The sequence below is a fragment of the Corvus hawaiiensis genome, chromosome 21, assembly GCF_020740725.1.
Source record: "Corvus hawaiiensis isolate bCorHaw1 chromosome 21, bCorHaw1.pri.cur, whole genome shotgun sequence".
Classification (NCBI taxonomy): Eukaryota; Metazoa; Chordata; class Aves; order Passeriformes; family Corvidae; genus Corvus; species Corvus hawaiiensis.
In genome coordinates, this window is record NC_063233.1 from 9,217,653 (window position 1) to 9,242,420 (window position 24,768).

The following is a 24,768-nucleotide window of genomic DNA, read 5'->3' on the forward strand; positions in this document are numbered from 1 at the left end:
TCCCTCCTTTTTTTTCCCCCTCTTTACAAGATGGGAAGGGATCCTCCTAGGATCTAGGTTTAGATGGGATATCAGGGAGAAGTTCTTTATTATGAGGGGGATAAAACACTGGCACAGGTTTCTCAGGGAAGCTGTGGCTCTCCCTGGATCCCTGGAAGTGTCCAAGGCCAGGCTGGATGGGGCTTGGAGCAGCCTGGGATAGCTGAAGGTGTCCCAAGATGGTTTTTAAGGCTTCTTCCAACGCAGGCTATTCCATGATTCCATGATTACTTGGGCAGCAGCTGATAACAGAAAGGTGCTCTCTGCCCTCCAGAGCAAGAAGGTTTCTAAGACACAACTTCACTCTTAACTCGTGACGCAATAAATTTCCATTTTTACAGATGGGGAAAGGGAGGAAATTTGGCCCGGGGTCAGCTGTGATAATGGAGGAGTTCTTGCCTGGCAGCACCTCATTCATCTCATTTCATCAGGCACTTAATCATCATTTAATCCAAGGATCCTCATTCATCCCGGATTCTCAGAGCTCTGCGGGGAGTCTTTCAGTGTCATCCGAGATATTTCAAGCTGGGGGCCTGGCAAGGACAGCTCCGAGGATGGCATCGATTGTCTGCATCGAGTTCCTTGACCCTTTCCTTTGGAGAGCTCCCTTGCACCAGCAGAAAAAGCAGAAGGGGGTTAAATGGCCCTTATGAAGATGAAATAACCCAATGGCAGCACATCCATTTATTTAGATCATCTCGCTTGTGATCCTAAGCATGAGAGAGAGGAGTTAAACCTTTTTTGAAATCTTCTGTTGGAAGAACTAAGGCACATTCACAGCGTCCAGAGATTCATGAGGAGACAGACACCCGAGAGATTATATTTAAATTTTAAATAGCTCTGGTTGATTGGGTCAGGTCCTGTTTAATGACACAGACTGATGGTCCTTCAGGTTGGGGTGGATTTTTCTTGAGGATTCTGGCACCAAGAAGTCATTATGACATGAGGTAATTCTGGAGCAGATTCGTTAGCCCCCAGACAGGTTCAGGTCGCTCCACATACTTTGTCCATCCCTCTGCATCCTTAGATGCCCTGGATGGGATAGAAGGAACGTATCTGCCTGGCTTCCTGCTCATGATCTTTCTGAATCAAATGACAAGAAGGTGCAAAAAGCCCCACCCTGGAGCTCAGATTTGTACAGAATAGCTTGAATAGCACTGTAAAAATTAACAAATTGAAAAGCCACAAAAGGGGAAATGGGGAGCACTGATCATTAGAGTGTAAGACAGAGTGAGCATCCTAAAACAGGGGAGATATTCCTGTTGATAAGGCTTCTTTTGGACACCAGGGTCAGTTCCTCACCTACAGCCAAGAGAGCAACTTTTGAATTCAACAAGATCAAGCACAAAGCACTGGGGAAGTGGGAGAAAAGCCTTTCCTGGAAGACAGACAATTGAAAATTCCTGATGCTCAGTGCCACCAGGTGTTTCTCACATGAAATAAGTGGGGTCAGATTTTCCATCCGTGTGCCTGGGGCACTGGGAAACAGAAGCAAACCTGGCACGCGGAAGGACGAGAGTTATATTAGCCCAGGGCTGGAGTTCTTCTCTCCTTTCAGCAGCAAAATTCTTGTCCTGAGATGTTCCTGAAGCACCTACTCAGAGCCATAAGGACAGGGGAGAACATATTTGCAACAAAAGATGACCACGACAATCTGATTTTTGCTCCAGGAGGGTCAAGAACAAGCTGATGTCACAAGCACCAGGCTGAGCCTTAAAAAGCAACAGGGCCCTTGCAAATCACTCCAGTGTCCAGGACAAAGTCATCCAGAGATCTGCTCCAGCCACACTCCCAGCCTCCAACAGTTCCAAAAAACCAATTAGAGGGCTAAAATCTTATCAGGACCCACAGTCCTTGTATATTTTTGGTTCAGGCCAGCTTGAAAGGGACAGCTTGAAGGACTTTGGGGCATGAGGGGCTAGAAAGCCTCATCCAGAGGCACAAAGGATTCGTTTATGGGACAGTAATTACTGGGCAGTAAAGGACATTAGTTTGAAGTTAGTAGGGTTCAAGATATTCCATTATTCGTCATGCACCCCATTTGCAAGGATATCATTTCAAAGTGATGGATTCAGATTTAGGCAAGTGATGCTGGAATGGGACAGAGGATATACTTGCTGTGTTTTATGGGCATAAAGACATCCATAAATTTTGAATGTTAAAAAGGCATTGCAAAGAGAGAAAATATTTTAGCTGCCAATCTGGCTCTCTTTATTGCTGAGGGAATAATTCCATAGGATACAGGAGCTCTCAGCTGGGAAATCTGTCCTGCAACATGGCCAAAGGATTTTGGGATCTGATCTGAAACCCACTGAAATCAGCAATAAGAGGGTTGAGGATCTGCCACCCACAGCAAACTGCTAAAATGTAAACCCTAAACCCTGCCCTTCCCACTGGCAAAAGGAAAAGCTCTTTCCAAAGGTAGGTGAGCCCTGAAAAAGCAGCTGCTCAGTCAGGTTTTCATCCCAGAGACTGCAGGATGGATGGGTGTGTTGGAAAGCTCCCTTTGCACACCAGAACTGGGAAAGAGGAGGAGCGCTGGGAGCTCCGTCAGCTTCCCATCACACTCTCCATGCAGAATTTGACACACCAAAATCCTTGGGGCTGTAGGTCCCGGTGACACACCCAGAACCTGCAGGAACAGCAGCACCACACGACTGTAGAGCCCAAACCATTACAACAGCTTTAGAAGGGATGAATAAAGAGAAGGAAGAATAAAATCCCTGTGTAGATTTGCCCCAGAACTGAATTCTCCTGTCAGTCCCACAAGTCAGCCCAAAGCAGGTGGGATTTGCATCTCCCCTTTGGAACAAGAAGCACCCAAGTATTACCCCAAAACAACAGCAGAATGCAGGATCACATGGCTGAGAATGTGCTGCCTCTCCAAAAAAGAGTCTCAAAAATGGCATTAGACTTGCTATTAGACAATGTAAAGAACATGATCCTACCTCAGCAAGAATAGAAAAAGAGGAGCTATTTCTTCCTGACGGTCTCGTTCCAAGAAAACTTGGAATATATGCTTAACGTTGCAGACAGCTTTTCCTATGCCTGCTAAGCACTTCTGCTTGAAACAAATATAAACCTAATTTCATTTTATATATACCAACAAAATGCAAATTGCAAGAGCAAGAGTCTGGAGTCTTCATCCTTTAGCTCATCTGTATCCCAGGCTCCCCACTTGCAAACGGTGAATGTCTGCTCATGGGTTTTCTATTTTTTTTCCAACCAAATAACTTCTGCCACATTGTGTTTCTCTCCTGCAATATAAATAATGTTCACTTAACAGTGAATGCATTAGAGAACTATGTTTCCATTGAGTTGTCATTTCCAGAAATATTCTTCTTTTGGGTAGAAATTTTCCATTCTCAGTCTCGGCTGAAGAACAGTTTTTCACCCCACTTATTTCTATTTTTTTCAGGATATCTTGCTCTTATTTTTAATTTTAAAGTAACAGCAATATCTCCCAGTAAGAAATGCACTGCAAACACAGATTTTTCCCCAATCTCTAACTAGAGATTAATTTGGGGGCCATGTATGACCCAGCTGAATTTCTGAGAACAGGTCAGCAGCGTTAAGGTGAATTTTCACTGGAACCAGTGCAAAGCATCAGGAACGGCGCAGGGAAGAGGAGGGAAAGAGGAAGAGCCCCCAAAACTCCCAAGATTTCCCAGCTGGGAAAAGCAAAACCCTGGAATTGCTGCTGAGCAAGGTGTAAACCTGGCATTGAATGGGGGAAGAGATGGAGACAGGGAGAAAGTCTTCTCTTACTTTATTGACTTTCATCCTTTTTAAGTGTTTAGACAATTCTCAGTTCGGACAACTGAAACAAAACCAGAGAGGGAAGAGGTTTTATTCAAAGTTCTCGCATGATTTCTTTCTTACTTTTTCACTCCGCAACTCAAACAACTCAACATGGAAACCAACTGGGTTTTGTCAGCTCAAATAAACCCAAGAAATCCTGCCCATCACACAAAGACTCGCTCAGTTCATGGTTGCTTTCTGCCTTGCTCCTCCTGGAAGGAGTACAGGATCTAGGCCAGCATCTTCATCCCCTTCCCAGCCCTAAAAATAAACAGTGCTTGTTCCTTGCCCCTTTTTTTTCACAAGATCTAAGATGTTAAATATTCAAAAAAGCCACATATAGAAACCTGATTCATCTCAATTATTCTTGGACATTTTCCTCCTGAAGCACAGATACACCGAGGGATGAAATAATGCCACGAAGTTTGCTCCTCCACAGCACAGCTCTGTGAGCAGCAACTTCAAAACCCACTGTTGGCTAACAGATGGCAAAGAGGGCTCAGTGATGGGATGGGTGGTGGAAGGTTCCAGATGAGATTCAGTACAAGTTGCATAAACTGTCAGTTTTAAGTTAAAATGTCCACTAGGACATTCTTTGCCACCATCACCTACAGGATTTTTATTTCCTGTGTGCATCATGAGATGAGAAATACATGAAGTTACCAACAGGCTTAAAGCCACACACTCCCACCTCTTTTTATTGTTTATAGTTTCCTACTTTTAGGTGGAGTTTTCTAGGTGGTGTCCGAGCCCTAAATCAAGAAAAACCATAAGGAAACTCTGGTGTGAGTTCATGAGAAGCCCTAGAAATCTTTCCGTTTGGATTGGTGCCCTAAAACTTGCCAGGGAATGAGCCCATGCAGGAAAAACGAGCCTATTGCTGTTCCCAAAAACAGGTTTTGAAGGCATTAAATGAAAATTAATGGTTACTTTTGTCTTTGATATTCCTATACCTCCCTTTGCACCGTAAAATAGGAAACATCAAAGTCTGTCTCACAGGGGTGTTGTGAAATTGAGTTAATGTTGGTGTGAAGCTCTCAGACTGCAGCAATGAGGTCCATAAAAAAGAGGCCTGGAAGGAAATGAAGATTCCCATGTTCAGCCCACGGTTTGAATAAGACTGTAAATAAGACTTAGGGCTGTGCACTGAACAATAAAGATGGAAAATGAGATTAGAACAATCCCTTCTGCCACCTCAAACAAAGCTGGAGCCCGGTGCAGGAGTGTGGGGGTGATCAAAGAGCAGCCAGGCAGGTAAATGCCAACGTTGCCCCGCTGCCAACAAACTGCTGGGCAGAAAATGGGTTTGGGGCACCGAGTCTGCTTTGCACCTGAGCAAAACACTCTGGGCACAGAGCAGGTGCCTGGTGGGATGTCCCTGTTCCAGGATTTTCCCCACTGAGTGTTTCTGTGCTCCCAGGAAGGTCATCTCCTCCCGTTCATGGTCAGGATGAGGCAGACCTGGAGCCTTCCTCCCTACGTGCTGTACCCCTCAGGAGCTGAGCCCTGAGAGCAAACAGAGCTGGGACAGGACCCACCAGGTGTGTGCTGCATGCACTGGTGGGAAAGGCTCAGGGACAGGTGTGTGTGGAGGGGCAGGTTAATGTTTGACAGCGTGAGGAGGCCACGTGCACCCCGGGAGCACAGGATGAACCACGTCCACCCCACCGGGCACCTGAGCTGACCTCACCTGCTCCGTGTGCTCCGTCACCGGCCTCTCACCCTCTCCACGGATGACAACAACCAAGGGTTTTCCGTCAGGGATGGGCAGGGCAGCCTGGCTCAGAGCAGCCCAGCTCCTCAGCAGATGGAGACCCATAAAATTCCCCCCGGACTCAGCACTCGGGTGCTGCGCCCAGTTCTGGGCCACTCACAAGAAGGACTTTGAGGGGCTGGAGCATCTCCAGGGAAGGGAACAGAGCTGGGGAAGGGGCTGGAGCCCCAGGAGCGGCTGAGGGAGCTGGGAAAGGGGCTCAGCCTGGAGCAAAGGAGGCTCCGGGGGGACCTTGTGGCTCTGCACAAGTCCCTGACAGGAGGGGGCAGCCGGGGGGGTCGGGCTCTGCTGCCAGGGAACAGGGACAGGAGGAGAGGGAACGGCCTCAGGCTGCACAAAGGCTTGGACAGCAGGAAGAATTTCTTCCCAGAAAGGGTGATTAAACATTGGACGGGGCTGTCCAGGGAGGTGGTGGGGTGCCCATCCCTGGAGCTGTTTAAGAAAAGACCGGACGTGGCACTCAGTGCTCTGGGCTGAGTGGCGACCAGGTGGAGGTCAGTCACAGGTTGGATCCGATGATCTCAGAGGCGTTTTCCAACTGAAATGATTCTGTGATGAGTCAAAACAACTCCAAGGACCACAGCTTTGGGGTGCAACCCTAAAATTAACCTAAGTAAGTTCAAATTCAGCTTTTGCAGGCCGGGCCATCACTCCACACAGGGCAATCAGGAAGAGATATTAACAGAGAAAACATTTCATCCAAACACTGCATTTTTAAGGATGCTCTGACTCTCAGCTGGCTCCATCTGCCCAGAAATTGAGTAGCACAGCAGCAGGAGAGAAACTTTTTGCTGGATAGTTTTTGTTGACTTCCCTCACACACATTCCTCCTGGATTTATGTCAACCGCAACACTTCAGTAACTCAAGCCAAGTTTGCCAAAACCTTTCCTTGAAGAAAGGGAGCATGGAGAATATTTTACGTGCCAGCATTGTTAAATTGGAACCTTTAGAGTCTGGTCTTTTCTACTTGAAGGGATGTCACAGTTTAATTTCCCAAATAAAACCGAAGTGAAAAAATTAAAATTGAGAACATTAAAAGCTCAAAATCATCATAATCCAGATTAGACAAAAACGTTACTCCTCATTTTCCCCAATTGTCTTGCCTTTTTAATCTGCTTTTCACACGAAACTCAGTTCTTTCAGTGCGTCTGCACGGCATGAAACAATTCCCTTGATTTTTCAAGGAAGCTGAAATCACAGTGATTTGCACAACCAAAGCAGTTGCACCACATGCATTTCCATACCTCTCAGACAGCTAAATTTAACGAGTTAATTACGTGGGGAGAAGAGGGGAAGTGTAAGAAAGGCTGCACGTGGCAGCAGCCAACCACCCCTCCTTGCTCCAGGAGCAGCTCTGGAGCCCTTTCATGAAGGATCTCTTCATCCTCCATTCACCTGCTCACCTGATGTTGGAACAGGCTCACAGATCTCAGCCCGTACATTTTGTCCCCATCTTAAATCCACGTTTGAAAAAGTACAATAAGTCAAAAAAAAAAAAAAAAAACAAACAAAAAAAAAAAAAACGGAGATAGCTGAGAGGTTTAATTACTTTTATCTCTGTCTGAGAGGCGCTTTCAAGTATAGCCAGGGTTCCTGGAATTGCAGTCCCAGTGCCAGGGAGAAAATGAACAGCAAGAGACAGGCTAAAAAAATCCAGGATATTTGCCTGAAACACAGCTCGTTTCCAAGAACGAGGCACAGCTAAGTCTGGCTGGGGCTGGTCTTCAGCAACGCCCTTCCCATCACTCTGCTCCAAGGTTACACTGAGCCTGAGCTCGGGGATTTACGGATCCTCCCCACACGCACAGCTCGGGCTGGATGAGGTGGGAAGTGGCAAGAGGTGGGTTTGGTTCTGCTGCATTTAATGAAGGCACGGGGGGAGAGGCTCCGCATCTGGCACAGGCTCCATGCCGGAGCCGGTTCCCTAACGGAGGAGCTCCAGAAAAGGCACAGCTCTCCAGCCTCCAATTCCAAAAGCAAACTGAGCATCCCAAGAATGATTTCCATGGAGTCACCTTCGCGGGGTCTGCAGCACTCGGCGCGCGCCAAGCCCCGGGCGCTCCTCGGGCAGTGCCAAGGCAGGGCAGACAGCCCCGGGAGCTCAGGTGCCAGCTGAGATCCCAGCCCTGGGATATTCAGGGCAGTCAGACACGAGTGGAGCCCTTGCCCGGGATGCAGCTCTGCTGAAGGGTACCAGCTCAGCAGTTTCGTACCTGTCGCCTGCGTCAATGCCGCGGCTCCGGCAGCGGGGGGTTCTCTTCAGCTGTGGCTCGTGAGTCCTTCACTCAAGGCACGCAGAGAAACCAGGGGGATGCTCACCCCGGTTCTACTTTAAATCTCTTACACATTTCGGTTTGGTTTTGCTCGAGCCCCTCATTTGTAAAGAGGAATCTGGACCTAAGTATGACCTCATGAGTCTGGGGATGATGAGCTCTTGTAAGTCACAAGCTCCTCCTGGACAAGAGGCAGCACCCAACACTTGTGGCTTTCCCTGCACCTCACAGACACCCATGCACTGCCTGGCACTTGGATGCAAACACCACGGGGCTCTGCCTCACAGCTCAGTCCCTCAGGCCACTCGCCTGCAGCTGAGCTGCCCACGCAGTGTTTGGAAACACTGGCACAAGGCAGCTGGATTCCACAGATCCCTTTCTACGAACATTCCTGCAAAAAAAAAACATCCAAGAGGCTCAAAGTACAATGGAAAGTGCACAACAGACACACACCAAGGCCTCGTCTCTGTCCCTCTCTTGAGCTGTCTTCACTCTGAGTCACAGTGGCCACTACAGGCTCCTTCCCAACCCCACCTCAATCCTTCATCCCAACACCACGAGGATTCAGGTGGAGCTTTCCCCAGCATATTCACTGCAATCGCAGCTCCAGTCGTGTTTCCTACACCAGCAGCAGGGCCAAAGCAGTGCCACCACAGCCAAACATGAGCTGTATGGGGAGGCAAGTGGCTCTACCCCTGCAGCACAGCCCTGAGCAGTGGGGCACCCATTAAATGCCAGCCCATGGAAGGGGCAGTGGACAGTCACCTCTCAGTGGACAGTGACCTCTCGGTCCCACCTTTACACAAGGTCCTGAGCAGCTTTACAGCAGGACTCACCTTTCCATGCACCTCTCCTGCAAGGACATCCAGCCTCTTTCTGTCACCATCCTCTTTCCACGGATAAGGATCCTCTTTCACAACCCACGTTACAATCAGTTTAACAACCCAGCAGCCACGGACAGGAAGTTCTTCTCTCGATCCTCTCATATCTCCAGGCCCTTTGTCACATGATAAGCTCATGGACACTCTGCAATGTCAGCAGCAAGGAGTCCCAGACACCTCTAAGGTGGCAGATCAAGCTGTGCAGAGCTGGGTGAACAAGGCCTGGAGGATCTCCTGGAGCTGCCAGTGATGCTGGGAGGATTTTAACCGAGCAGTCCAACACCATCGCTACCAGGAGAAGGGAATTACTCCCTCCTAACCCCCCTGGCAGTGGCTTTACACCACAGTTCATGACACTGACCCCTCGTCCCTGAACAAGCTCAGCTTCTGCCGAGCTGACAACATCCAAGGCAGGTTTGGTCCACACAGAAACCTGGGAAGATCAAGAGGAATAAATGGCTGCAGCACCAAGGGCCCTGTTTTGCAAAGTCACTTTCCTTGATCCCATCCATATTTCAGCACAGCTCCAACTGAGCCCCATTAATGTAATTGATTCTTAATGGCATTCTCCAAGAAACCATGGGAAGGTTTTAACAGGCTATTAGATGGAAATTAAGCCTCACCCAAACCTTCCTCCCGTGGAACAAAGGTTTCCAAAGATGCAGGGGGGCTATTCCATTCCTGCTAATGGACAAGAAGGTTGATTTGAGGAAAAGGGACACTAATTCTGCATTTTCCACCCCTCACAGTGGGACACCAGAGGTTTGTAGTTACAAGGAAAGGGTTTCTCATCCTTCCCACACAAGCCAGATCAGAGGGCAGCCCTAGAGGGATCAGAAGCAGAAGTGCTGTTTGATGAGCTGGAGGGCTTCCAGGTTCCAAAAAGGAAAAATAAATACAATTTTTGTTTGCTTTTGTCCCCTGGGCACCTTCATGCCAAGCAGGCCTTGGCTGATTGCTCAGACGTGGCCTTTGAAACCCAAAGAGCTGAACCTGGCCTGAGGTCACAGCTGTGGCTTCAGCACTGCTGGACCCCTGGGGAGGCTTGTGCTGCAGGAAACCTTTACAGCCCCATCCCTCTCCTATGGAAAGAGGCACCAGGAAAACACTCCCAGCTTCCCCCTTCCATTCTTGAGCCACCACTTTTGAAAATCTACCTGTGATTCCAGCAATTCAAAGCAATTCAAGATCCCGAGCACTGACTTTGCCATGGGGGACGTTCCCCTCTCTCCCTTTAGCCACACCTGCTCCGTCCAAGGGGAGCAGTGTCACGCCACAAGCCAGTGACAACACTCATGGACATTTTGGCTCAGAACATGTCACCTCCCCCAAAGGTCCAATCCAGCCTCGGGTTCAGCTCTGACAGACACCCACAGTTGCAGTTCTGCGTGTGCCACGCCATGGATTTAACACATTCCCCGTGGAACACGAACGCCGAGCTCCGTGCAAGAGTCTCCCACTCACTGTGAGTGAGCAGCTGCATTTCTAGGAGATGATGCTGTTACCATCTCTTTTACTTCTGATTCAAATTCTCCACACTTTAACATTTTTAAAGACTTATTTTTACTTCTTTTGAGACGTTTTAAACTCACTACTTTTCAGTGCTGACAGCCAGCCTCCTTCACGAGTACGTTACAAAGTCAGGTACCAGTGCTGCCTTCATTTTTAAAGAGGTGGAAATGTGGAAACAAAGGGAAAAGCAACAGCCTAAAATCCTTGATCAGCCAAAGACATGAGCAGAAGAGAAAAACAGAACACCCAAAATCCCATCCATTGCCCAATCTGCTCCAGAAGAGAACTAGAACTGCATTATCCTGGATCTGCCTCAGCATTAACTGCTCCCATAGTCTCATATTCCTTCATGCTTCAAATTAAAACAAAAAATTGGATGAGGCCGAGCTTCCTTTGTCCTTTTCACCCCTTGTGAAAGACAGGGGTTACCATCATTTTGTACCTGTCATAGTTGAAGTTGTAACCTGAGAGAGAAAAAAATTAAATGTTTTTTAAAAATAGGCTTGGGGTGGTCCTATCTTTACAACTGGTAACCAAGCTGAGCATTTCCAAATCCTCTTTTATTGTACCTATCCAATTTTAGGGCTTTATTGATTATTACAGAAAAAGACATTTAAAGAAGATTGGGATTCCTCCAGCCAGTCCTGGAGGTAAATTTGGCCCCAGAACTTCAGGAATTTGGAATGCTTCTGCCCAAGAAGTGGGTAAATAAGGCTGAGATTTGGCATCAGGAGAGAAAGAAGGTAAAATTTTTCATTTCAGCACATTTCCCAGGGCAGAGATAAGCTGCAGAGATCTGTGGTGAGGTTATGGATGTTATCAGCTAAATGATTTTGAACAGGTACAGCATCACTTACTTAGAGCACATGGATATGAACTTCTGAAAATAATGGGATTAAAAAGAAATTCAAGGAGTTTTCTGGACTTCAGCCTTCCTCCTGCAGCCAGAGCAGCCAGGATGCAGCAGTCCATGTCTTTATCAAGCCGATACTTCACCTCCTCTTTTCTCCACACCTATGACCCTCAGGAAAGGTGTTACCCACCCACCAGAAGCCAACACTGCAGATGCCTTCCCCATGCAGAAATAACTCCCTGCAATCTCACAGAGCCTTTGGCTGCCGCCCTTCTCCCAGCGCTGGAGGCCAGAAACACAGCAGAGATTTGTCTTTGGCACTGGGAGGGAGGTTTGTTAATGCTCCTCCCCAGCAGGAGAGCTTTCATGCCTGACTTGTGGCAGCTGGACGAGCTCTCAGGTCTGACTGAAGCTTCATTGAGGACAGGGCCACCCTCTGATTAGATAATTTCACCTGCCAGAATCTTCTCCTCTGTTCCAAATCCTGCAAAGTTGGGAGGCTGCAGCCGAGATCCTCCCAAAGCAAGGTCAGGGGGATGTTCCACCAGGGACAGGGAGCAGTGACACCCCTGCAGCACCTGGTCTGAGGGTGCCAGACCTCCCTCCTGCACAAAACCAGGCCTCCTTTATCAAAGTGACATCCCCATTACCAGAAACCACCTGGGATTCATTTTAAACGAGTGACAGTTTTCAACCCCAGATCTTTTCCCGCAGCTGAGGCTCGCGGGGTTGGAGGGCGCGCTCAGCGCTGGAGCATTGAAGTTTCTCTCTGAGCTGGAGCAGGGAGATGTTTGATCTTTGAATCAGACATTAAGAGATGAAATAGCAGCACTCCTATTGATACTGGTTCGTGTCTGAACTGACACAGCTGTATTCCCAGGTCAGGCTGTAACAGGCTGGATCCTGCTCCCGAGCCGTGGCTCCCGCCGGATTCACAAGAAATTACAAGATAAAGAAAAGGACAATTATGAAACAGCCTGTTCACATTTCCACCTAACTTATTCCAGGGAGCACCAGGGAAAGGGTCTAATCATCCCCCTTCAAAAAAACCCATTTCCCCTCTGGTGGATCTGAAGATGATCTCAAGGCTGCTTTGGTCTCAAGACCCAAACCAGCCTGTTTCAGCTGGAGCAAATGCTTGTGATGATTTCCATGGGTTAATTACATTTCCATTAGTGAAGAAGTTCTAAAACTTCATTTTCGTCACTGATGCTTTTTGAATCCTACCAAAACATGATTTCCTCTTGGCTTTTCCTTATCTACCTCACCCTTATGAGACTTTGCTCTTAATTTTAACTCTCTCAGCCTTTTCATTTCTCCTTAAATGGACATTTCTTTGACTCTTGAATCATTTTTGCAGCCTTCATCCTAAGCTCCCATGCCCAAACTTTATTTAAGGATGTTTGAGAGGTGTTTGAGAGGGGGAAACTAAGCCAAAAGAATGAAAGATTGAACTGTCTTCCTTCTTTTTCTTCTTTTTAATTGGAAAATAAGCTGAGAGCCCCAATTTAAGTTCTTTTAAGTCCTTATTGTACCAGAAGCAAGCTACATCCAACCAAGTATTTCTGATTATCAGAGTTCTTCAGCCCAGGAACATTTTGTAGCTGAAAATGTCTCTGTCTCCTCCAAGCAGCTCATTTTGTCCTTCAGTTCTGTACTTCTACACCATCCCATGGACCATCAACGTGCTCCTAAAGCCTCAGCCTGACTCTGGGAGCTCCCAGTTGTGCAGGGCCCTACAGGGAACTTGTGTAACGAGGCAAAGGAGGGGAGTCAACCTCAGCCCCTCTTCAGAAACTTCCCTAAGGAACGACCTTCTGCCCACAGGTTCCTGATTTAGAGCAGCCCTGCCCTCTTTGAGAGCCCCAAGAACAATTTCTATTCCCAGGGAAGCCCAGCACTGCTCCAATCTCTACTCCTGATCCCTTCCTTGCTTAAATCTCACCCAGCCCAACCTGAACTGACTCGAGCTGAGCCAACAGCTAAACCCATTATTGTCTAAAATTGGGTTTAACTCAGGAGTAACCTGAACTTCTTGCTCCAGAGGGAGGCTTTTAAAATTCTGCAGCTGATCACGAGAACCACCCACACAAACACACCCAGCCCTGCAGCCAGCTCGGAAACCAAGACAACTCCAGCACTGACAGAATAAGAATATCCACCAGAAAAGCCTGACCTGTTTCCTGAACGCTCCACCCTGAGATCACCGAGAAAATGAGTTTGTTTGGTTAATTAATCCTAAACCCATGACAGGTGATGTTTGTGGCCACCAAAATATGGGAAAATGGAGGAGGGAGGAGACGCCATGGCGTCAGGCATCCATTTAGCTGATGCTGACCATGCCAGGAAGGAAAGGTTTCTCCTGTGTATGGGTTCGGTGGCCGTGCTCCTTTGCGAGGATCAGGGGATTTTCCAAGGCCTCTAAGCTCACCCCACAGGTTTGAGGTGTGCCACAGGAAGCAGGATGTTCTCAGCCTGAGCTGCTGGGCTTCCCCAGGGCAGAAGAGTGGCCTTCCCACAGTTCATCCAAGGGAGTCATCCTGAAGCCTGACCTCGTCCACATGGGATCCCTTCCCTCCATCCCACCTCGGTCAGACCCTTCAGCACAGAGAAGATGCAAGAGAGCTGAAGTTAAGCAAAAAATCTTGTGGAATCGTGTGGAAAAGCATCTCCAGGTGCTGATCCTGGACTTGGCTTGACCTGGAATTCACAGATCCTCTGATTCCAGCTTTCAGTGCTGAAGCCTGGCCCTGGCCACAGCATCCTACACACCTCGCTGGTGGTTCAGCAAGAACAGAATGGAAAATCAGTTTTCCAAATCCAAGTTTTCCAAATCCAAGTTTTCATGATGTTTTCAGAGAGCCCTGAGGAAGGGAATGGCCTGAGACCACCCAAAGCCTTTGGGGTGAGATGTGGATCCAAGGACGTGTGTGCAGAGGTGACACCGTTGGCGCTCAGGCTTAGATTACCTTTAAAACCAGGCTGATTTTCCAAATCCTCAGCCTTTTCCACAGTCACAAGCAGGTTCGTCTCCTCTCAGAGGAGCATTTTGCCATCCAAAGCTGGTCCTTTGGGAACTGGGACACAGCAGCAGAAGCACCATTTGAGAAACAGGAGTCTGAGGTAACCTGCACCCTCCTCCTCATCTAATTATGGGATAGCACTCACACCACACACAGGAGTCGGGTATTTTGGGCTTGGCGATTTTTTTTTGGTTTGTTTTTAAACTAGGAAGCATTAAAAATAAAAAAAAATTAGAGCACTTCAGAGCTGCAGTTTGATTTGCTGGTTTGGGGTTGAATTCCCAGTGTCCACACCCAGCTCCAAGAGCAGCTACCAATGTTTTCCACCTCTAGGTGCCCACAGGAGACGGTTGCCAGGGCAGGGTCACACATTAGGAGCAGATCCCAAGGTCCAGAGTCCTCTTCCCACCTGCAGGCTCCCCAGTTGCCTGTGCAGCTGCTTCCCTCACAAGGGAAAATATTTCCCTGCCACCCACCTGCCTTTGAGAGCCATAAAATCTAAAAATACTGTCTGGACTCTGGACTAACAATCCTGCCTGCCTTTGATAAAGCCTTGGCTGCCATGAGAAGCATCCCTTGCTTTCACTTGGGATGATCCCTTCTCCTTGGCAGCTGCCCAGCTTCAGGGAGAGGTGACCACCCCCAAATACTGTCTGGCAGTCCCCTCTTTGTGAGCACAAATCTTCCAGGCAGCACAAACAGGCACAAAACAAAGATGGAAACCTGGATATTTTTGCTCCCTCTCTCTTTAATAAAAAGGAGGTTGTTCATGCCTCAGCTTCCTGGCTCCTCGTGCTGTTCCATCATTATCACTTCCCATCCCAGGTACTCGATACCTCGCGGTCCCTTTTAATAAAGTAAGAGAGCAGCACATCAATCTCATTATCTGCTTGCCCTTGAGAAGTTCTCTGACCTGAAACGTTTGGTTTGCCACCACCAGAGCAGAGCCAGAGAAGGATAATTTCTGCCAGGGAAGGGCTGTCCCCACCTGCAGCTCCTCTGAGGGGCTGGGACCATCTGCAGCCTTCCTCTAAGCACAGCCCCGAGTCCTCCTCTGCCCAGGAAAGTCTCCTGATTTAGCAGCCAGCCACACAATTACTCACCCACCCGCTTCTCTCAGCCTGCCTCCAGCCATCCCCCACCAAAATCGATGCAGAAAAGCCACTACAAGCAACAAAAAAAAGACACGAGCCCTAATTAACACTCCAAGAGGCTCAGCACGGCCTGGGTCCCCCTTTGCCAGGAGAAACAAGCCCAGAGAGAAAACAAGATCCAGTCCCAAGGAAGCTGCTGCCCCACTGGGCAAAAAAGGAAACAGGGACATTTGCCAGATGGGTTTAGAGCCCTCAAACTCTTCCTCCCTGTCCAGGGTCTTCTCTGAAGGGAATGGATTCTGCAGCTTCCAGGAGCCCAGACAGCCAAGGGACAGAGGATAGGAAAACTTTCTGTTCAACCTGAGACCTCCTCCCTCCCAGTTATAAACTCTCTCTGCTTCAAAAAAGAAAATTTGGTTGCTTGCCGTCCTCCCTTGCTGCCCTCGCCCCCCAGCCAGAACACCGGGTAACACCTTGCAGGTGAATCCCTGTGTCTTGTCCAACTTTATCTGATTTAATTTCAGAAGGGACCCTTTGCTTTTCTGAGCCAGCAAGTGTCCATCCATAACCAGAGCATAAAAGAAATTGAAAACAGGGATCAGCTGCATTAAAACCCATAAAGGCTTTGCTCTTGGCATGACTCATGCACAGTGCTGACAGCGCTCGCCCTGAGTCCATCACCACCCCGACCGGAGAGCTCCTTCTCCTGGGGACAGCCAGCCAGGACAGAGCTTGTCCCTTCTCAAAGTATCCCTTTCCCCAGCTCCTGTTGCTGCTCTGCTTTGCTTTCTAGCACAGAAGTGCCAAAATTTCCACCTCAGGAAAGCAGAGGGAAATCTGCACTTCCCTGCTCTGACCCCTTCATTGCCTACATCTCCAGACCCACAGCTGATAAACAAAGCATTGAGCAACCACCTAAAGGGAGGCTGCAGGCCATCCAAGAGGGTTGATTTCATCTGAATTTCATTTTTCTCATTAGCTCTAGGGTTACTTGCAGGTGGAATATAGAATCAAAGGATCCCAGACTGGTTTGGGTTGAAGGAGCCTTAAAGCCCATCCAGTGCCACCCCTGCCATGGGCAGGGACACCTCCCACTGTCCCAGGCTGCTCCAAGCCCCAATGTCCAGCCTGGCCTTGGGCACTGCCAGGGATCCAGGGGCAGCCCTAGCTGCTCTGGGCACCCTGTGCCAGGGCCTGCCCACCCTTCCAGAGAAGAACTTTTTTCCTAATATCCCATCTAAATCTACTCTCTGCCATTTTGAGGCCATTCCCCTTGTCCTGTCACCCTTGTAAACCAAGTACACCAGAGCCAGTCCCACAGGATCCCATAGCTCAGATATCCTCATTTAGGGGCTTCTGAATGCTCAGGAATATGCACATGTTAAAAAAAAAGAAATGTTGGAGCCAAAGCATCCATGAATATTTGCCAGCTTTAAGAATCCCAGGCCTCAACCAGGCATTTCCTTCTCAAATACTTCCCTGCTCTCATGTCCCCCCCCACACCCTGTCTGGGAGGTACATCCACCTCAGAGGGGAAGATCCGAGGTCCAAACCTGCTGCACAGCCCAGGCTGGGTGGTTCCTGTGCCTCCCACTCTGTCAGTCATTGCTGCATCCAAGGCTGCTGCTCCTCAAACACAGCACCAGGAATAGCAGCTCCCACTGCCCACATAGCAGGATGATCCTGGTAACCAGCAACGCTCCCATCGAGGATGAACAGGGCTTTATGCTGTCACTAAATGAATTGCCTTCCAAATTATTAGCAGCATCAGGAGCTGGGAGCACATTTCTCAGACAATCAAGATAATTCTGGCTTTTGTGATTTGTTCCAGACAGCCTGAGACATCCGTACCCACACCGAGACTTTGTGCACATCATTTGGCAGCTCCGGGCCTGGCACACGCTGTCTCTGCCAGTCCCACCCAGAGATCCAGGCAGCTGATCCAACTGGCTCAAGAAGCCACCAGGACTCTTCGAGAGTGTTTAATCCAGGCTGATTGGAAGCCAAAAGGAATTAATTCTGCTCATAAAGGACAGAGCATGATCCTGTCAGGCGCTCCGTTATTTCATACCAGCCTTTAGCCACTCTTGGTGTTGGACAAACATCACATGGTTGTGGTCACTCCATGAGGACATGGAAGATCTGGGAAAGGAGCAGAGCAGCAGCAAAGGCCTGTGGTGCACAGAAAAGCCCTCAGGTCAAGGGAGGTTGGGCAGCATAAATCTCTGACTGGGGAAATGCTGGCATTTCATAAAACCATAGGCATGCAGAAGAAGGAATTCTTCTTCCAGCCTTGCTAGAAGGCACCAAGGGGAATCTCAGGTAGCTGGTGATGAAAAAGGGAGAAGCAGCTCCTTTCTTGGGGTATGGAATTAAACCCTAAGGCCCGTTATCCATGATATGATGAAACCAAAAGGCTGAACAAGCCCCAAAACACAACTGCGCATGGACCCCTTGGACATCACGGTTTAAAAGCCTTTTTTTCCCCCCTCAAAAATCCCTAGATATCTGAATTTTGGGAACCAAAGATCAATGTCATTTTATCCATGCCTTGTTCTCCATTCTTCCCCTCAGCAGGCAGCACATGACACAGCTCTATGGAAACCCAGCAGTTCTTCAGGCTTTGCATCCAAAGCCCAGGAAAAAGCCTCCCATGAACTCCAAGAGGAGCAGGTCTGAACCCCCCAAGCCCTGAAGCAGAACCCATGGCTCCAGCTGAGGAGTCTGAGGACAGGACAAATTTGTTCCCAAGACAACTGTGGATTTCTGAGATTTTCAACCCAAAACATGTTGCAGCAACAGAGTTTAAAAATCCCTTTTGCCTCCACCTTGGAAAAAGTGCATTAAGATCATCCAGTCCCAGGCCAACTGAGAACCTGCAATTTTGTGTGATTTAGAGCTGCTAATGGGTGATGTCATCACTGGAGCCAATGCAATCCCACAGAAACATGGAAATAAAATGAGCAGGACCTATAAAATATGTGTTTTTCTCCCCAACAGCAACAGGCCCATCCCAGCAGGGCAGCTTCCATTGAGATGCGTCTACAACTGATGGAGATCACAAGAAATCACTAAAAAAAATTACAGGGGAAACCAAATCTTGCAAGAAGAGCAACCTATTCTTTTCCCAGGCCTTTATTAAGAGCAGATCCGCAGGTTTCCTTGGAAGCAAATGAGAAATAGGCACCACAGCATTGCTGGGGAAAGAAACCGAGGGAGTGTTTTCTGGAACAACAAACCAAAGCCATTTTGGGCCACTATCTGTTAGACTCGTGTTTAGCTCAATAGGATATTGATCCTGGCTGCACGGAACACAGCCCTGATGTATTTCCTGATTAACAAGTTCTGCTGTCTGCTTTTGACAAACAAAATCTCCTTCGCTGCAGGTAGATAAAAAATATATTTATCAATAATTCCAGGGTGCAGGCATTGAGTAGCAATCCAAAAAAAGAAAGAAAAAAAAAACAGAAAAGGGTTGGAAAAAGCAGGTGGGAAGGATTGCTGCATGATCACTGGAATATTTACATAAGGCTAAGTTCAGTCGATGCAGAGCCTTCCCCCACAGCCTCCTCCAAAACACACCCAGACTCTGGCTGGCCTTTTTCCTATGGAAACAGAGAACGAGAGCAGAGCTGCTCTTTGCTTTTCTGGGGCTTAGCTAAAAGATGAAAATGAGATCAGATTTTTCTGCCATTCCCCATTTACCTTAATAGAAACGGGCACTCGGCCGGACTAGCTGGCACACAACCCTGTGTGGGGCATCATGGAACATTGTCATGATCTTTCGTGCTTACAGAGAAATTAAAAAAAAAATAAATAAATTAAAGGAGAGGAATCAAAATCCCTCTTTAATATTGAAGATCAATGTAAAACTGAGCTTGGGAACTGAGCACTGCCTGGGAAACACGAAGTAACATTTTCAAGTTGAAATCTTGCACATATGGCAAAGGGAAGCTTTGATGGAGTAGCAAAGTGATATTTCAAAAACTGATGTCCTACCTATCTATATTTATAAGAACACGTTAAGGACTGGCTTAGCACTGTCCTTTTTTATTATTCCCTAATAAATTACAGCTAGATCATTTTTTGAAACACAGATCCGAGTCTGCCTTCCACAGAAGTGAAAATGAAGGTCCCACTCGTGTCACCACCTTGCAGCCCCTCCCTGGAGGGTCTGCCAGCAGTAAATTTCTTGCTCCACAACCTGACTTTAAAGTCTTGATGCAGAAATTAAGAGGATTTTGGCTCAAATAAACAGCCCTGCCCAGGTTTCCCCTCTCAACCAAGCTCAGCCAGGCAGTGGGCACGTGAAAGGGTTTCTGGCCACTGAAGGAAACCCAAGGAAGAGGAACTCCAGGTTTCCAGCACAACCCCATGGCAACACAGGAGTGAGCTAAGAACTTAATCAGGATCTGGGAAATGCAGAGCAAAACACACCAGGCAGCAGAGAAAACACTAATTCAACCCCCTGTGTGAAGCTGCAGAGCTTTCAGTGCTCCCTCCACCTGGGCTGGAAATATTCAGGAAAGCATCAAACCAAGCATGAGTAACTGTTATTTTCAGTACCTTCCCCCTAACACCAAAAACCGGGCACCAGCTCAAGCGCCTTGTTAAATTACAAGGATTAGAGGTCTGGATTTCCTCGGTGGAGATGACTCTTGGACTTGACGCCGATGAGTTCAGCCTTTGCCACCCCTGCACTGCTGCCTGGTGGGAAGCCCTTGTACAAGACAATTTCAGCAGGGCCCAGTTGGTGTCACCATTGGAAACAGCAGCGGTGACGTTAACAGGATGGCACTTCAAAGGCACCCGCGGGCTCGCAGATGGCACCGGGGGTCCTTGTTCCAGCTTGTTCCAGCTGCCTCATTGAGCTGATATTCCACAATTATGCTCCAGGATCAAACAGTGCTGCAAACAGCTCCCACAAGGAACCCAGCACCGGGGAGCCGCCGGAGGCACCGCGCGTTCCGGGGGGATCCCGCGGCTGTCTCAGCCGCTGCTGCAAAACTTTGAATGTCTCGGTTGTAAAACAAAGCCAACAAACTCTGGAGTCTTGTGTTTATGAAGAAAAAAAAAAATAAAAGGAATACAAGCCATGCCTAAACAATATGGCTGGGATTCAGAAAAGCTTTTCTGTAGAGCCTGAGCTGTCAGTAGAGAACCACTGGAGTCAGCTGAATCCCAGCATACACTGGAATGCTTTGCTGTAGGATAAATTCAACCAATGCCAAAGCCCTTTCCAGAATCAGGGCCTTGATTTTATATTTTTTTTTAACGTGTGGAGCTAACTAGGAATCAGAACAGAGTGTCAGTGAGAATAATTGTAGCATCTGTGCTAATTCTCTTCTCATCCTGGTACCCCCCGTGCTTCTAAGTATGGAAATCTGATTCTCCTTGTGCCTCCACTGAAGTTTCTATTGATTAAATACCCAGCCCCAGCAGCAGGAGAATCAAGCCCTGCATATTTATTCTCTTCCTCTTAATACATCAAGAATTCCCTTTGGCCTCTCAAGTGCTGTATCACAGGGTGCCCTGAATGCAAATGGAATTACAGTGATCATGTAGCTAATGAATACATTTGTATATGTATGCAAGCATTTCCCTGCTCCACACCACCACCAGGAGCAGGGAATATCCACGTTCACCAGGCAGGGAAGGTGTGTGAAAGGATAGATTTGGGAAGCATATCAATACCAGGAGCCAGGCTGCAGTTTCTGGGGGAAAATGAACTGAAATCCTTCCAAGATGAAGGCTGCAAGCTCAGGACCTCACGCAGACCTTTGGATCGTTTCCTCTGAAGCTTTAAAGGCCAATTTGTCAACTAGAAGTGTTCATGTTTATGTTTTCATTATCCACCTCTCTTTATATAAATAGGCAGAAACTGCTGCAATGCATAATGTAAAATATCATCAGCATTTTCAAGAGAGAAATCAGTGATATCATCTCAAACCAGGGTACAAAACGCACACACAACCTTTTCACCTCCATCCTTAATAAGACATTTTGAATTCTTTTCAAACATCTTCGAGTTCTTTTGAGAAAAGTTATGTTACAGGGGAATAAATTCATTCCTGCAGAAACCTGGCCAATTTCAGAGTTGTAACAGCCTAAAAACGGGATGCATTTAATTTGTTAGCACACTCCAGGTTGACTTTTAAAGTCATCCTGTAACGTCAGAAAAGAAATTGATTTAAATCAGGTTCAAGTGCCAGTGGCAATTAGAAGCTGCAAAGTCACGGAAATGTCAGGAAGTGTCGGGATCAGATACGCACTGGAATATCTACAAAGAAATATCCTCAAAACCACTTTTGAGTTGGTTCAAACGCTTGGCAAGTGATTCATTCAGCACAAGAGCCATTCTTTAGATTTACTCCAGCCAGAAATGCAGAGGTTCAGTGCTGTTTCACTCCAGTCAATCCCAGCCCAACCCAGAGCAAACGAACACCACAAAGCAGAGCGAGAGCCCCCGTTAAGCTCAGGGTGAGGGGAGGTCGCTTACCCTGTGAGGACCACGACAAAATCCATCACGTTCCAGCCATTCCGCAGGTAAGAGCCTTTGTGGAAAACAAAGCCCAGAGCGATGATTTTGATACCAGCTTCAAAACAAAATATTCCAATAAAGTACGGCTCAGTGTCGTCCTGGAAAAGAAGGAAAATTAAAGGAGTCAAGGAGAGATCCATGCTCCTGCTCTGATGACCAGCCCTCTAAACAGCTACAGGCACCAGCTTCACACCTTTTCCACTCTTTGAACAGAGCTGAAATTAGAAGGTTTAAGTTTACTGGAACTCAGCTCAGAGAGGAATTTCATTATCATTTCTCTGAAATTAATTTTCTTTTCAAATTGGCAATTCCATTGGCCTTCATCCCGATGGTTTCACCCCGCACTTTCCACCTTGACGGAATGTTCCGGAGGGAATTTTGATGCGGAAATTTTGCTCCAAGGGTATATTTAAATTAGAGATCACAGATTCCTGGAGTTATTGGCACAGAAGGTGCTCCACAATTCATCCAGGAACATGAAACAAGAGGGTGTCTTGGGCAGCAACAGCTAGCGCAGCAAGCCTGACAACACTGACAGGAAATTATTTATTTATCATTTATTCCATCAGTTCTTTCTTCGCTCTTTCTCCTCCATTTTATCAATTTTCACAGCTGCAGCCTCATTTGTTTTCCTTTCACTGGGGATCTGGTTCAGGGAGAAATCCCCAGTCCCTCCCATGAACAGCAGGAGCAGCAAGATTTGTGTCTCAGGTCCATGGTGCAGACTAACACATCCCTTGGGATGGCAGATTCGTGTCCTAGCTCACTACAGAGAAAATCAAGCTCAGTCTCCACAGTTTTACTAAGGCCTTTATTCCATCTCTGCAGCAGATCTCGGGGGAGTAGACTCTATTGACAGGAGTTTCACCACAAACTCGGAGCCAAATGGAAGCATCCACAATTGGAAGGAAGATTTGGGCAAGAAACGGGAACAAAGCAAGAGGTAAAAGCAATGGGCATCAATTTCAAGAACGTGCTCATCAGCTTTGGCACCAGTAACCAATTCCAAATGTGCCCTAAATCTTGGTTTTCAGCTGAACTCAGTGGAAGTAAAGCAGCTGTACCCAAAAAGAAGCAAACTTCCACATTGAGAGATTTGAAATCCTTTTTCCAGTGGCTTTGGCATTTCTGGCCACCAGAACCAAAGAGCTGAGCTGCTGTTCGAGGCACAGTTGTTTCTATTTTGCAATTCTCCCAAGGACAAAAGGGGATTGTTTGTTCTCTGATGGAAAAAGAGCAGGGATGTTGAGGCTTGTGGCCCCAGAACCAAGGAAGAAGCAGGTTTGACACAAGCACCGCAACTCCCGCTCAGCTCCGGCACAGACCCGCACTTCAGGACAGCACTTGCTCCAGAAATTAAGGTTTTCACCCCTGAAAGTTGGGCCTGGTCAGCCTTGAGAGGTGACACAGCTGAGAGGGGTCCTCAGCCCTGGGTGTCCCTGGCTGCAGGGAGGGGACAGAGCGTGGATCAGGCTCTGCTCCGGGGCCCGGCAGTGGCACCAGAGCCACGGGCAGGGACTGATCCCAGCAATTCCCCTGCACAGGAGGCAGAACTGCTGCCCTGGGCAGTGCCTGAGGCCTGAACACCGACCAGAGAGGGGTGGAGTCTCCCTGACTGGAGATATTCCAGAGCCATCTGAACACAATGCTGTGCCCTGTGCTCTGGGATGGCCCTGCTGGAGCAGGTAGGAGGGAGGAGGAGCCCCTGTGGTCTCTTCCAGCCTGACCCACACCGGGATCTGTAACATGACAGCACAGCCCTGCCAGGGAGGCTTGGCTGGTTAAACCCAGCTCAGCAAGGCCACCAGAGAGCTCCAATCACTGAGGATGCCTCCAAGCTGCTGGAAAATACAACCTCTGGAGAGGCTTTTCCATCAGTGGCTGAATTCAAGTTTTGGTCCCCATATCCCCACACACCTCAGTGGGAAGAGCTCTTCCACACCTTCCATCTTTCACCCCGTGTTACCTCTATTTCCTTCCACCTTTCTGACCTCACAGCCCCAGCAGCTCCACCTCTCACGCCCCATGGTGAGATGACAGTCACCTCCAGATACACTCACTGCTGGCCAGAGAGCAAAACAGAACAGGGGCCTGTTGAGCTCCCACTGAGCCTCTGGCTGAAATGGAGAGGAGACAATGAAACCCACACCCAAAACTGCCTTTCCCTCCAGACAAAGAGGGGTTTCCACAAGCAGCAGCACCTCCAAGCCCTCTGTCCCTCACTGATGCTGCTCAGAGGATGCTCAGAGGAGCCAGCACTGCCAGACCTCCAGCTGCCCATCTCAGGGCTGTTTGCCCACAGAGAAACAGCAGCAAGGGCCATCAGACCTTTTATGACCTTCAGCAGAAATCCTACAATGCTCTTCCAGCAGCTGCTCCACAGCAAGAGCTGGAGGCATCCCAGGGCTCCAGCCCAGTACAGAAAAGAGGGAATAGGGGAGAAGGGGTCAGAAATCATCCTCTGTGATTCCAGGAATTACCTTGCTGCTCCTCTGCCTTCCCTCATGGACACAGGAGCCCTCTGACAGCCCAGTCCGCCTGTTCCTCAACCCCCCAACAGCTCCTGGTTCAACAGCTCCAAATAATCCCTGCACACAAAGGCCTCCCAGCCCATCCCATCCCATCCCAAATTCCCATCCCACAACTACTCGCATACCTCTAAAAATAGCTCTTCTAACACACACAAAAAAAGCTACCTTTACCCACATCCACTCCTCCACATTACTCCCTCACTTCCTTGAAGCCTGGTATCTACTCCAGTCTCTGCTCAATCTAGGTCAGGTGCCTGGTGATTACAGCTCCCAGCTTTAAAGAGCCAGGCTCCAGGTACTCCAGGGTTTGATGGGATGTGCTCTTCCCAAAGCTAGGGCTACACAGAGCTCTCAGGAAGTGGGTCAAAGGAGTTTTTGTCAGCTTCTAGGGAAGCAGGAAGGCTCACAGATGGATTTGGGTATTTGTTACAAAGAAAAACTCTCA

The 24,768-nt window shown here is 48.2% G+C and overlaps 1 protein-coding gene across 24 annotated transcripts in view; it reads right to left on the reverse strand.

The window, feature by feature from the left end:
* Positions 1 to 24,768, reverse strand: part of CACNA1B (calcium voltage-gated channel subunit alpha1 B) — a 268,511-nt gene that overhangs the window by 236,190 nt on the left and 7,553 nt on the right. For all 24 annotated transcript variants that reach the window (XM_048325195.1, XM_048325181.1, XM_048325175.1 and 21 more), the window contains one exon: positions 21,751 to 21,890. In XM_048325195.1, coding sequence (XP_048181152.1) covers positions 21,751 to 21,890 — 140 coding nt within the window. The remainder of the gene's footprint in view (positions 1 to 21,750; positions 21,891 to 24,768) is intronic.